Source organism: Anopheles stephensi, chromosome 3 (assembly GCF_013141755.1).
Source record: "Anopheles stephensi strain Indian chromosome 3, UCI_ANSTEP_V1.0, whole genome shotgun sequence".
NCBI lineage: Eukaryota > Metazoa > Arthropoda > Insecta > Diptera > Culicidae > Anopheles > Anopheles stephensi.
The window spans coordinates 12084512-12098774 of record NC_050203.1 but is presented as its reverse complement, the minus strand read 5'-3'; the positions used below and the strand labels follow the sequence as shown (position 1 = coordinate 12098774).

Below are 14263 nucleotides of genomic sequence, written 5' to 3'. Positions count from 1 at the left end.
GCTGAGTGCATTAAACAAATCGAAAAATAATTACAAAAATAGTGCGAAATCTTTCATCGATTCAGCTTGTCAAATCGAGCGGTGACAGTTGCCCGAAAAGGCGCGACACCATCTGGCAACACTGGCAATCGACAAAGCCAACGGTTTTTCAGAGTCTCGAAAACCGAAGCGCCAACCGATAAACACGAAAGGACGTGCAAGTGTGCTGTGATAGAATAGAAAGCCTTTTTGGCTCCTTTTTTGCCTTCCGCTTGCCAGAAAATGTTCGAAACGTTGTAAACCATCCTTGCTGGAAGGTGTTTTTGTACTTTACGCTTGTTATTTAGTTTGGTTTTGCTTGCTACGCGCATTTGTTCGCGATGTCCAAGTACGAGAAGCAGGAACAAAAGACAATCGCCGTTAGAACGGCGCGTCTGAACGATTTGATTCTGGGTCGCTCTAATGGTGACGCACTTGCGTCCCATGGGAAGGAAGCCGCTGACGGCAATCTGTTTGAAGTGGCCCTCAGCCGGGAGGGTTTGCTGGATTCGTTGCTGGTGCTGTACGACGAATGTAGCAAAGACGCCGTGAAGAAAAAGGACAAACAAATCGCTGACTTTGTCGCGAAATGTAAGTACCGACTTGTGCTTTTCCCTTTTGTGTTTCATAGTTCGCATGCTAATAATGTTGGCTTTATTTTATTGTTTCACAGACCGCCCAATCATCCAGGAGACGCGCGAAAGACGTGTCAATGTTCAGGATTTTGATGTAAAATGTCTCATCGGCAAGGGATACTTTGGCGAGGTCCACGTAAGTACGGACACCACGGGTGGCCGAATTAATGTGTCATCTATGAAAGTGCTAATGATACTTTCCCATCCTTAGCTTGTGGCCGAGCGACACACGAAACAGCTGTACGCAATGAAAAAAATGGCGAAAGAGTCGGTCAGCTCGACCCAGGTGCGAGCCGAACGGGACATCATGGCTACAAGGCGTTCGGAATGGATTACACCGTTGCAGTACGCCTTCCAGGATCAACAATGGCTGTATTTGGTCATGGAGTTCTTACCCGGTGGCGATCTGTTGAGCCTGATGATACGCGTCGGTGTGTTCGACGAGGAGTTGGCACAGTTCTATCTGGCCGAACTGACGGCGGCCCTGCACAGTTTGCACTCGATGGGTTACGTGCACCGGGACATAAAGCCGGAAAACATTTTGCTTGACCGTTTCGGACATCTAAAGCTAGCCGACTTTGGAAATGCGACGGCTATCAATGATGACGGAAGTGTCACGAGCCCAATGCCGGTCGGTACACCGGATTATATTGCACCGGAGGTACTGCAAACACTATCGACCGTGGGACGAGCGACAAGCAGCACCAAACACGACGTTACGTGTGACTTTTGGTCGATGGGCATCATTGGGTACGAGTTCATAACGGAACAAACACCTTTCCACGGAGACAACGTGAACGAAACGTACTCAAAGATACTGGAGTACTGCGAAAAGCGTGTTACGAAGAAGCTCACCTATCCGGCACACGTTTCAATCTCCGCCAGTTACCGCGATCTGCTCGACCGGCTAGTAACGAACGTGTCCAACCGTATTTCGTACGCCGACATAGTGCGGCATCCGTTCTTTGGGGATTTAAATTGGGATCGGCTGCGGTACATGATTCCCCCGATTATTCCAACCGTGGCAAGCGATGACGATACGTCCAACTTTGACGATGTCGATAAAACGGGAAAGCGTAAGGCGTTGCTTGGTCGGAAGCCCACGTACAACATTGCTCGCATGAACGATTTTTCCGGCCACGATCTTCCTTTCCTGGGCTATAGCTACGTGCACGAGGAGCTGGATGCGGCAGGGATGTACCGGGACACGGATGAACACATGAAGGCGGCCAGACTTGCGGCAAAGGTGAAGGAGCAGGAGCGTCGATTGAAGGAACACGGTGGCGAAATCCATCGCTTGCAGAAAGACGTGCTCGAGCGGGATCGTAAGATTGTGACCATGACGGCACACAGCAAGATACTGCAGGAAACGAAGAAGGAGCTCGAACGCATGAAAGAGCTGCTGAAGGAGAAGACGGCCGAACTGGCCGCCACACGCACCGAGAACAAGACGCTGCGCAACAGTTTGAAAATCGAAAAGGAGGAACGATCGAAAAACGATGCCACGATCGCCGACGTGGTGAAGCAGACGTACAAGAAGTGGGAAAAATCGAAGCAAGCGTCCGATCAGGCGTACGAACGGCAGTTGGCGGAAAAGAAGACGGAACTCGCCGCAGCCAACGAGAAGCTGCGCGAAGTGTCTGCCGAGCTGATGGGAAGGCTGGACGAATGTGAGCATCTGCAGGCGTCGGTTGAAAATTATAAGGATTTGCTTAAAAAATCCAAAGACAAGCTTCTGGCCGATAAGGAAAATCTGGATCGCAGCCAGCAGGAGCTGATCGCCACGTACGATGCCAAGATTGCGGAACTGCGCGCCAAATGGAAGGCAGAGAAGGAACAGCGGGCCGGGCTGGAGATGGAGGTCCGCGAGCTGCGCGACAAACTGCAGGAGGAAGAATCGACCGTCAAGTTCGTGGCCGAAAGGGAGCAAAAGTTGGTCGACAACATTAAGCGCCGCATGACGATGCAGCTGGAGGAAAACAATATGCTGCGAGAGGCGAAACAATTTTCCGAGAAGATGAGCGAAGAAATGCAGAAGAAGAATGATCATCTGCGGAACGAGATCTGCAAGCTGCAGGAGGAAAAGAACACGACGGCGGTTACGATCAGCAGCGTGGAGAGCAGCCGGCGCAGTTCGCTGATCTTTGAGCAAGAGTTCCGCAGTGCCAACTCTAGCTTGCAGGACATGACGACGGTCATTGCGGGACCGAACACTGAGATGCAGCTGCGCAATGACTTGATTCGAGCTAGGTAAGTCCCGTCCATTGTTTGTACCTATCATCTCAATATGCATGCAAGTTTGGTACGGGTTTTTGGTCCGCATACTGCACACTAGCGGTGTAATGCAATAGAAATGGGTGGGTAATTGTCTGTTTTTGTTTCTTGTCTCCCCCTTGTAGAGCAAAATATTTTGAAGTTCCTTTGTACCGTTTGAAAAACGGCATTACCCAAGTCCGTGTCTAGCACGGTGGAGATTGCTGTTGGGTTTTCCTGTTTCGTATGACCAAGCAGTTTATATTTCTTTACCACGTTTATACGCAACACGTGAAAACGATGTCTTTTTTTGAATGTTCCTAATATCATATAATACGCTGTAAGAAATAAAATAAATAAAATCAGTTGGTGCCAATCAAATGCGTATCTGTATTCGGTACAATCCTGCTACGATTCCCCACGGTTAGCCACGGTGCAATAGACAAGGCGAGAGGCTCAGAATTCGCATAGGTTCCTACAGTTGAGTGCCACTGTGTTGTAGATCTGTGTTGATGAAAATCGTTGATCGCGCATTCTGGTTGTGCGCATCGTTCATCCTAAGCTCTCAGTAGGCTAAGATTTTTACATCAAACTAGCGCGCTCCATTTAATCACTAAAAATGGATTTAATTTCTTACACCAACTGCACTGCCTCCATCAGTAGAGTCTGTTTTAGTAACGATATTTTATTAAGGTAATTCTACATTGAGTTTAATAATCTGTAGATGCCTTGTGCTTGTATTGAAAGGAACAAACAGCAACAGTAGTGGAGATCTTCCAAGATGGAGATTTTGTTTGCGGTGTGAATAGTGAACACGGATTTGCACAATGTTATCGGCTTTCGTAAGTCTGTGTGTATGTGTGTTGGTGCTTTTCAAATGGCCGTTTGCTGTTGCTGCAGCATCTGTTTGATAAACCCCCGTTATAGTTCCCGATCGCGCGTACACCAACGCTCATTATTTATCGTAATTATTCTTCACCCGACTTAATTAAACGAACATCTTTGGCTGACTCGTGTTTCTCCATTTTTCACCCTGCATCTAATCGACTGTCTTCACACGCATGCTTCTAGGGAGGGCGAAAATGAGCAGCGTAAGCGGGCGGAACATTTAGAGGAGGTAGTCGGCCGGCTGGAGAAGGTAATCGCACAGCTGAAGGAAGCTGGCACGGGATCGTCCGGCGCAGAAACGTTGCTCGAGAAGCAGAAAGAATGCTTGGAAGATAAGCTGTCCGCAATCCGGGAGCAGGCCATACTGGACAAACAGTCGGCACGCAGCGCAAACCTTTCGCTGTGGAAGCTGGAGAAGGAACTGGACGGGTTGCGCGGGGAGAAGAGCATTCTCACCCGTCGCATCGAGCAGGCCGACGAGCGGGTGACGCGCATCCGGCACGAGAAGGAAGAGCTGGAGTTTAGGATGAAGCAGCAGCAGGAAACGATCGCCAACAAGGACAAGCAGATCGAGGATCTGCGTGCGGACATGTCGGCACTGAAGGGCGAGCTGAAGAAGGAGCGCGAGCTGTGGAGCAGCTCGGAGAAGGATCGTTTAGCGGAGAAAACGGAGCTGATCGAGTGTCTGGCGAAGGTACAGATTATGGAAGAAAAGCTCAAAGAAAGCCAACAGAAGCAGCAGCAGCTGAACGATCGGGCCAAGCTGCTGACGGTGGAGAATGGGCGGCTGGCGAAGGAACTGCGCGAAGCTCAGGACGAGCTGGCGGACGCAACGGAATCGAGCGAAAGCGTCGAGCAACGTTTGGCGGCCGTTACAAAGAACTTCAACATGCTGAAGGGTGCGTGCAGCATCACCGAGACACAGCTCACGGAAATGGAGCTTTTGCTCGAGAAGGAATCGAAACGCAACAAGGAGTGTGGCGAGCAGATGGAAGCACTGCGCAAGCGTATCGCCGACAAGGACAGGGAGATCGAGCGTGTCCGTCAGGAGCTGCAGGACGAGCGGGCCGGCAAAACGTTGAGCGAATCGCGAACCAACCACCTGCTGGCTGAGTACGAAGAGCTGCGCAAGAAGTTTGAGGAGCTGCAGCGCCAGATGGTCGAACAGCAGCAGGAGCTGATCGAGAAGACGAGCCATCTGTTCGAGGTGCAGGAGCGGATCGAGCTGCTAAATCACGATGCCGAGAACTTGCAAAAGGTGGTGGCCAACTACGAGCAGGAGCACTACATCCTGAAGGAGGAGAATGCGCGCATTTTGACCGACCTGTTCCTGGCCAAGGAGCACATTACGAAGCAAACGAACGAGATGCGCGAGCAGGCGGATGCGATCGAACAGCTGACCGCGGAACTGGAGCACGTGAAGCGCGTGCTGCAGGAGCAGAAAACGTTCTACTCCGAACGGGATATTAAGAGTGAAGCGACGCTGGCTCAGCACAAGAAGCTGATCGATTACCTGCAGGCAAAGGTGGAGGAATGTAATGCGCACAAGAAGAAGAAAACGTTGGCCGGCTTAATCTTTGGCACAGCGTCCTCGTCGTCGTGCGAACGGAAGGAAAACATTGTGCCCAATGGGGCGGGTGCGAGCAATGTGCCGGTGGAATCGACCACCAGTTACCGGAAGCTGCAGGACGAGTTGCAAAAGGAGCGTGCACGCACTAACCAGCTGAAGGAGCAGTTGCTGCGTGCGAAAACGGACCTTGTCGCAGCGGCCAAGTGCAACACGCTACAGAAAAAGCAACAGAAGGACGATGAAAATCTGGAGGTTGAGCGAAGCGGTCGCACCGAAGGTCACCGACCGGTGACCATGACGACGGATCGTACGAAGAAGGACTCGCAAGCAATGGAACAGCAAGCCGGCCGTCGCAGCGCGTCAGCAGCAGCGGAGAAGCGTACCACAGCCGGCAATGCGCATACGTTTGAAATGACCATTGAAAGCTCATCAACCGCCGCGAAACATCCGGCCGTACTGTGTGCGGTGTGCGATCGTCATATCATGGCCGGACATCCTTACTGGAAGTGCACGGATTGTAGCATTACGGTGCACAGGAAATGTCGTTCGCTAGTGACCGGCGGATGTGGTGAGAGGCGAACGAGCGGATGCATTGATGGTGGTAAAGCGAACGACTCGTTGGACGACTTTGCGGAGGAGCTTGGAGCGGTGGGCGAGGAAGAGACCGACGTCGAGTCGGTTGGTGAACACGGAGCACGCAAGAGCCCAGCGTTTTCGATGACCAGTGCGGAAGAGAAGGCGGAGGAGGATCACTACGTGGGCGATTTGCTGTTCAAAACGAAGCGACTCGAACCGAAGCTGTATGTGAACGATATCTACGAGATCAGCGAAAAGGCAGTCCTGTTGGGTAAGTGCTCTAGAGTGTCGTGTCGTGTCGAAATGCTTTAACTAAATATTTTTCAACCCATTACGCTTGCTTTCAGGATGCGATACCGGTCTCTATTCCTACCACATGGACACGGGTGAGATCGTCCATATCCGGGGCATCTCGAACGTGCGCTCGTTTGCCGTATCGCACGCAATCCCGAAGGCGATACTGATCGGGTCCGAGGGCGAATATCTGTACCAGTGTGATCTGCGCCACTTGCAGAGCCGTGCCCACGCATCCGCGTGCCTGCAACCGAAGCTGGAATCGTTCGTGCTTGACCTGTCGATCGCGAACCGCACGCACAGCGAACCGTGGCACATTGTTCGCATGATGGAAGACATTCCGGCCGGTGGAAAACTGTCCGATGCAATCGCCATAGCGGCCACCTCGTCCCGGATCGTGATCCTAAAGTTTGACGGGCAGGCGGGTCGGTTTAAACCGGTCCGTGGGCTTGACACCATACTCCCGGTGTCGACGGTTCTGTTCACCAAGGATACAGCCATCGTGGGGTCGGACAAGTTCTTCGAAATCGACCTGCGCACGTACGCCGCCGAAGAGTTCCTGGACATGTCGGACAAAACGCTGAGCGAGCTGCGAAACTGCGCACCGTTGGCCGCGTTCCGCATCAACAGCCAGGAGTATCTGCTCTGCTACCGGGAGGTCGGCATCTTCGTGGACGATTCCGGGTGGCGGTCGCGTCCGGACAGTTTGAACTGGTTGCAGGATCCAGTCGAGTTTTACTACCGCGAATCGTGCCTGTTCGTGGCCCATGCCGACTGTGTGCAGGTAATGTACATTAGCAAGTCCTACACGAAGGAGCTAGCCTGCCGGCAGGATCACGCGGAGGATGAGCGGCGAGCGTTCATTAGTTTGCGAGAATCGCCGCGTCTGTTGGCACCGCTACAGTTCTCCCGGACGTCCATCTACGTGGCCTGCGAGCGTGGGCCGGAACGCGAGCAGGAGATTGTGTTGCTCGACGGGCTGAAAGCCCTGCGGACGGTGGGTTTCAGCCGGTCGCTGGAGACGCTTTCCAGTCTAGCGACAGGCGTTGGGCAGAGTCAGAATTCTTTGTCGACCCTGGGCCAAGGTGTGTAAGGTGGTGGTGGGAGGGGTTCGTTCAGGCAGGGAGTCTAGGAAAAGCTTTGCACACATCTCCCTTCACACAGCACAGGCATGTGTTTTCCATCCTTCTTTTAAGCCATCTTTATGGGCTTTTTTCACAAATTGTTAGTTCTGTTTGAGCTTTCTCCTTTTTATGTTTTCTTCACTTTCGACTCCATAATTCATCTAATAAATGCATTCTCTCCTTGACGAGGGCAGTACAGCTTAATATTTATCAGTAATTGACACTATTTTGTCACTTTTTTCACTCTAAACGAAACAGTAAGGGAACGCACGGTTTCATCATAGTTTTAAATCGTTTAAGGCCGGTTACTGTTATTGACTCAAGCATTGAAACCTTTTCATACTTAAGTATTTGAATAGGAAGCCTATGATTAGTATTGCATATTAAAGAAATATAACGAATGCTGCAATGCATTTTTGTACCCGTGCATCGTCTCGATATGGTCTTTGATTCTTCATATGATTCACATGACGATCTTTCAGACTGTTCGGAGCGACAACATCGCCTCAAAAGATTTGTGAATGGATATCACTGCTGTCCTTTCTACGCTGACAATTGCCATTGCCAGAAATATTTCAGTTTGTTAAAGGATTATCCTTCTGTCTAGTTACATCTGGTCGCATTCGCATAGTAGAGTCTAGTTCTACCTGCAGCTTGTCCGCTTCGTCCTTGTCTGAAGCCTTGTGACCTGTCCCCCGAAGAATGCCAACCCATTAGAATTTTGTTCTGGGACATTTTAGTCTGAGCCCCGTTTTTGTGATGAATTCGGATGTAACGATGGCGCAGGTAAAGCAAAGAACACCCAACAAACACACATGGTTTAACTTGCAAGGTTTTTTCACCTCCTGTGCGACTCGACTTGAGTGTGCGCTCTGGTACTAAGCACACCTTTTTAGTTTATTCACTTCACTAAACTCTCATTTCAATAGCTTTTTGCTTCGGTTGACTAATTTTTGTTGCGTTTCTGTACAGAGTTATCTACTGGCGTAACAGTCGTATCGTTGTGGGGTACTTCCATTGCCGGGAAACGTTGTTCTGGGGTTGTTCGTCGGGGGGCTTACTGTAGGCTGCGTGCCTTAGCTTCGGCGACGGCCTGCAGATGCTCTTCCTTGGCCTTGGCAACCTCGGGCGTGTCCTTCACCGGCTCGGGCAGCTCGGCGGCAATGTCGACGGGCTGCGAGCGAGCGGCGAATGCGATCGGGGCGGCCGGGGCCGCCGGGTAAGCGTACTGGGCGATCGGGAGCGCTGCGTACGGGGCAGCAGCGTACTGGGTGTAGGCGAGGGGCGCCGACTGGGTGTAGGTCGAGTACGCGAAGGAGGCGGGAGCCTTCAGTTCGATGGCAGCCGGGGCTGGGGCGGCGGCATAGGTGGCGTAGGCCGCGATCGGTTGCGCGATCGATTGGGTCGAGTAAGCGAACGAGGCAGGGGCTGGGGCGGCGTAAGCGGCCACCGGGAGTGCGGCGGGAGCGGCAGCAAAGGTCGCCGGAGCGGCAGCAATGATGGCGGTGGCCTCCGACTCGGACTCCTTCTCGGCGGCAGCGTTACGCAGCTTAGCCGCCTCGATGGCGGCCATATGGTCGGCCTTGGCAGCGGCGACCTCGGGCGTGTCCTGGACCGGTTCGGGCGCGGTACGAGTTTCAACTGGAGCCACCGGCAGGTTGGAAGCGGCCACCCGGAATCCGTTCAGCGCATCGGCAGTGTAAGCGACGGTCTGGAGCTTGTTCTCCGCATCCAGATAGCTGTACGAACCGCGGGTGACGCCATCGAACGACTTCGACTCCGCCTTGGCCGACAGTCCTCCGTTGTATCCATACGAGTATTGGCCGAGCTCGTCCTGGGCGTGGTACTGGCTGTACAGTTCGGCCGGTCCGGCCGCCACATACGTGGCCAACGGTGCACCGCCGGCCGCGTACAGTGCGGGTTGACCGTACGCTGCGTACAGTGTGGCCGATGGGGCAGCGGTGGCAACGGCCAGCAGGGACGATACGACGACGAACAGCTTCATATTTGATACGTTGGAATTTGCTCTGGGTTGTTGGGACGCAAATCGATTTGTTTCGAAGGCGCTGCTGGGGAATGATTTTCCACTCAGTACTCGCACTCGATTCGGAGGACAGAACACGATTGATGCTGGTCCAGTTAATTGGTGTACGCTTTTATACGCGCGTAACATTCGGTTGGTGCCCGCGAACGTGTTGCGTTTCCTTACACCTCACCTGCCTCCCTTTCCTCCCGGGGTTTGGCTGTCGTCTCCCCAACTTTCCCAAACTGATCGACCGGTCAGATTGGTGGTGTCCTGTGGGATCGAAGCGACCGATCTCGGAACCGGTTCTTCGGCGGCAGCACGAAGAAAGAGTGGCATCGGATAACAACCTTCCCAGGCGATGCTCTGACCTTGCTACAGATAGGAACTGCTTGTGGGTTCCTGCAATTGTTTTACATCGCGTTACGCCACTGGACTGGACGCAGGACTGCTGTGACCGGTTCGTCCTCGCGTTCGTGTGCCGGTATTGCTGATGATGGTTCAACCCAACATTCACTTTCATTATCATCAGCCACGCCGCGGCTCTTGACATTGGCGCGAAAACTTGCTCCCGCAGGGAATTTGAAGGGAAACCGAACCAACAACGTGTCTACGCCCCTGACGGAAGCGGGATGCGTGATAGTTGTCCGTATCGATTTCAGATGATGAAACAAAAATCAGTATGATGATGCTTATAGGAGACTTTGATGGTCAAGCATTTATTTTAAGCTAGGCTGATTTTTAAGGATTTTTCATACTAGATTGTCCTATGTCCTAGCGATTATAGAGTTATAGAGTTGATTGGGAGCAGCTGTGGCCAAAGCGGGAATTTGTTAGAGAAGAACTTGGATTTTGTTCGGACATTGCCTAAGGCCCAGGGTATTGGGTTCCTCGCAGAATAGTTCAAACGATGCTGGACATTGTTAGACAACACTCGCAGTCTACGTTCGAGACGAGACCGTCCTTGTCTTCCCTTGTCTTCCCGCAGCAGCCGCCCTAGCCCTTCCGGGAGCGATTGGTAATATTTTTGCAAATTACTTTTCGAACGTAGGTTCCTAGCAAATTTAGTTATAGCCGATAAAAATTGGTCTATATTTTTTAAATGAGGATTTCAGTAAGTGCAATCGAGATAGTATTTTTTTTTAAATAACATTGCATTCGAACTAACGCCGCGCTGCGCAATGCGTTACAACATCTCAGCATGTGACGATTCCCCTGCAAAGGTCAAGATCATGGCATGCTGCTACACTGCTGCTGCTGCTGCCGCTGCTGCACGATCGTGTGCGGTTGAAAGTGAAACAAAAGCCGGTATGCGGCGGCATGTTTGCCGGGACTTCACATCACCTTTGAGCATTGGCCGGGAGGCATTCCGCCTCGGTATTCCTTGCATACGGAAGTGGAGACAATTCCTCCAGGGATCATGGGAAAAATGTACGCAGCATAAGTACGCGTGATGCTGCGTGATGCGTGATATCTACAAAAGGGAAGGTGCAAAGGTGTACAACCCGATCGCGCGATCCCGATAGCCGCGATTATGATAATGTGCAAAAGCGGGTGGTCGTGGTTTGTTTGCTTCCGAAAAGGTGGTGCAGCAAAAGTGTTGCAGGAAGCGATTTAACCCTTAAAGATGCACCACTTCAATGGTTTGATTGTTAATTGCTACTGTTGAAGCTATTTTTTCCACCTTTCGGTTAAAAGTGAACAGAGTGTTGTTAAACAAAGCAAACAACCAAAGTACAATAACTAAAATTGTATAATGAATATTAAATTTGACACCCTTTGAAGGTTATTAGCAACCGAAGAATGGAGGCATAAAAAAGTGGCCGACAATTAATAAGACCCGGTCGGTACGTACCCCAATAGTAACAGGGACAGGCACAAGGAAAAGAATAAACGAAGGGCCAATTCATATATTATAAGGATTCTCACTACGATCCGTGCAATGAGCAATAGCAACATTGCTCCCACCCTTTAGGGAACCGCCCATAATGTGCCGATGGTTGTTAAACAGATGGTGTACTTTTCCGGCGGGCTAATATGTATTTATGTGCTGAAAACGTATTGCATGGCTGGAACAAATATTTCATAGCGCTTACTGGCCGCCACTGGCAACATGATCATCACGATTCGCGTCGGAAGATGATCGCGTTGGGTGTGTGTGTGTGTGTAACGGTGGTCGTTAATAATTTATATGTACAACAATCGGAAATTGATGTCGCATTCGATCGTTTTTCTGTGCCCCGTCTCTATAGTGGGTGCCTTCGGAAAACACGCCCGACAGCCAGAACATTTATCGGGTTCGTCGTCATTACAAGCGTTGAAGTTACTTGATTTATGCCCGGTTGCCATGGAAACGGGCAAACTTGCGACACGCGCTTCAGCTGCCTGCCTGCTTTGGGAAGAAAACAGCTTCCTTTCGTTAATGTATGGGCGGGTATTTATAGTTCAATGCTTCACATAAAACGGTGGGTTCAATTAGTGTAAAGGCGGACAGCGGATTAGCGTGTGTACGTTGTGCTGCAAGTGGCGTGTTAATTAACGAGAACAAATTCAACGGCTAATTTGTAGTGGAATAATAGCGAAACCATTGCCAGTTGGCATCCCAACTTTTCAAGGTCAATGTAAAGCCCTGGTTTTGCAGGGCTTGTGGTTTAACGGACTCCGCCCGGGAGGACAACGACATGAAAAGCGAAAGTATTGAATTTCACTGCCCGTTTCTTGAACTCCAATTAAGTGTGTATGTCACCCTGATTGCAACCTGATCACGGTCCACGATCAAGCGCATATTCTAACGATCAACGCGCGCACACATGATGTCTAGAATTGTTATGCTTTATGATCGAGATTCATGTTGACAAACGTCGTTCAGATTAACCTTTGCCTCAGATTTCGTATCATATTTATCGTCATTGCTTTATAGCTGCTTGCCTAGTGACTAGCCCGAGAGCCCTTTGCATTGCACTACTGCTTAAACTGTGGGGGAGGGGGGGGGGGGGGGACATAATAAGGAGTAATCATAAATACAGAAATAAGATCGCCTTGAGTCGGCAACAAACGCGATCAACGCATTACAGAAGAATTCTTCACATTCGCACGTTGGCAGCATCCGGCCCGTCCTGTTCTGCAACAACATTCTCCTCTTCCCTTTTTTCGGACTAGTACCTCGGAACCAGTTGTAGCAATGTTTGAACGGGCGGTACCGTGTCGGTCGGACCCAAAAAAGCAGTTTACTCTGTAAAATGTCACCATCGGGCGAGTGCGCGATGTTGCGCGTACGGGAAGGCTATCGACAAAAGCCGGTACAAGGTGGTTGATATTTACCAGCGTTTATCGGACGATAATGTCCGGACCATATGCTGTTAAACCGTTCCGCTCGCCTCAACAGTCGATGAAGAAACGTTCTTGGTGCGTGAATGGCCGTAACGGTTTGGGTCGTTGCCATATGGATCACGGGGCGGATTAAACGCTTAAACAGCAGGTTGTTTTCGAACGTTTGGAAAGAAAGATTTTATTCAGTTCTCAATTTTATACAGCTCGTTGTATTTTTTTTAAATTTTGTAATTGTGCTTCGAGACACATTTGATACAGCCAGCCAGCCCGCACAGTGTATGCAAAACAATGCGTTTCACGCTGCATTTAATTAAAAAGCCTAGCCAGGCATGGCAACAATCCTTGAGCAACAAGGAAGGAGGAACCGGTTGACCACTTCGCTTCGAGATCATTAATTTTCCGTATGCTCATCCATCGATGTTGTGCGTGTGTGCTTGCGTCTTTGCAGGGACCCCTTAGACCCCTTTGGCAAGCTTATGATGAATGATCTTTTTTTCTTCCTCCTCCATTTGTTTGGAAACTGGAAAGATCAGACTTTAACTGATGTATGTACATACGTACCATGCACTGTTCAGAGATTCAGTGAGCCTTATCAATCGGGCCCTATCCAGGACATCGGCCCTATCCAGGACACACAAACTGCAATACGATAATTAACAGTGGCCCATCAGTCACATGTCACTGTTTTTTAATATCTTCGGAAGCTAAGTTACTATCCAAAGGTCAATACTTTGAAAAATAATTACTATTAGAACTTAAGGTCTAAGGGGGCGGTCCGGAGGCCGAGGCGATAGCGTTCAAATCCCTTCCAAACCGCCTCCCCGTACATGGGACTGACTACTTTACTACGGGTAAAGTTAACTCACAGAAAGCCAGAAATGGCAGGCCGAGGACCTCTCGAGGTTGTAGTGCTAAGGAAGAAGAAGAACAAGAACTTAAGGTTAGATTTTTTCTACAGTTATTTTTATTTCTTATTTCAAATTTTATAATCCAGATGATATCCGATACGACTATTTAACTTAGCCAGAGCTTCGGAAAGTACTTATTTATTCTTGCCTTTAAATTAATCTCATTTGGCATTAACTCTTTGCTTCACGTTCGAATGCAACGATATGAACTCGGTGAGGTTCGACCACATTCAACGAACTGCTCGGGATTTCGTTCTCCGTACCTTGCCGACTACCGCCAAACTGTCCGAGAACGCGTCCGAGTCGTCCGAGTTACGAACGGCGGCCGAACAGCCAGTGCAGCCTCAACGTGGACGACCTGTAAGCATAGATCGATAAGGATAATGTTAAACGCGTGCCGGCTATCGGCCCAAGGGCAGCTGTTGGTGGTTGGTCCTTCTACCGAGAAAGAGGAAAATTGCCTCCATCATTTTACGAAAGTCTTTTTGCAGAATTGTGGTGCGTTTTCTGCTGATTTTGTTTAAACACAATCTACATTTCTCATCCATGGCTTATGGGTTGGGCATTATTTTAGCACACTTTCAATCACACATCGATAGAGTGAATTTATCTCCACTCACTTTGGAACGCGCGATGGCGGTAGC

The 14263-nt window shown here is 50.3% G+C and overlaps 2 protein-coding genes and 2 long non-coding RNA genes across 4 annotated transcripts; 1 reads left to right on the top strand and 3 right to left on the bottom strand.

Moving 5' to 3' along the window:
- The first annotated feature begins 126 nt into the window (after positions 1-126).
- On the top strand, positions 127-7784 carry LOC118514217 (citron rho-interacting kinase). Its single transcript, XM_036060913.1, has 5 exons — positions 127-609; positions 692-789; positions 865-2903; positions 3978-6211; positions 6288-7784. Exons 1-5 carry the CDS (start codon positions 360-362, stop codon positions 7325-7327), a joined length of 5661 nt encoding a protein of 1886 aa, XP_035916806.1. The 5' UTR covers positions 127-359; the 3' UTR covers positions 7328-7784.
- A 393-nt stretch (positions 7785-8177) lies between these two features.
- LOC118514236 (cuticle protein 19.8-like) lies at positions 8178-9510 on the bottom strand. The gene has a single exon (XM_036060940.1). It carries the CDS (start codon positions 9361-9363, stop codon positions 8416-8418), a length of 948 nt encoding a protein of 315 aa, XP_035916833.1. The 5' UTR covers positions 9364-9510; the 3' UTR covers positions 8178-8415.
- Positions 9511-12869: 3359 nt separating this feature from the next.
- LOC118514216 lies at positions 12870-13624 on the bottom strand. Its single transcript, XR_004906589.1, has 2 exons — positions 13578-13624; positions 12870-13350 (listed from the first exon to the last, which is right to left on the bottom strand). It is a non-coding gene; the product is annotated as an uncharacterized LOC118514216 (long non-coding RNA).
- Positions 13625-13652: 28 nt separating this feature from the next.
- On the bottom strand, positions 13653-14202 carry LOC118514215. The gene is made up of 2 exons (XR_004906588.1): positions 14062-14202; positions 13653-13977 (listed from the first exon to the last, which is right to left on the bottom strand). It is a non-coding gene; the product is annotated as an uncharacterized LOC118514215 (long non-coding RNA).
- Between the last annotated feature and the right edge of the window lie 61 nt (positions 14203-14263).

What these genes read in the sequence shown, in the direction of transcription:
- LOC118514217 (XM_036060913.1), top strand. Translation starts at nt 360, where the DNA reads ATGTCCAAGTACGAGAAGCAGGAACAAAAGACAATCGCCGTTAGAACG. An exon ending in GATACTTTGGCGAGGTCCAC is followed by an intron (nt 790 to 864) that starts GTAAGTACGGAC and finishes TCCCATCCTTAG; the next exon opens with CTTGTGGCCGAGCGACACAC. An exon ending in CGAAAAGGCAGTCCTGTTGG is followed by an intron (nt 6,212 to 6,287) that starts GTAAGTGCTCTA and finishes GCTTGCTTTCAG; the next exon opens with GATGCGATACCGGTCTCTAT.
- LOC118514236 (XM_036060940.1), bottom strand. Translation starts at nt 9,363, where the DNA reads ATGAAGCTGTTCGTCGTCGTATCGTCCCTGCTGGCCGTTGCCACCGCT.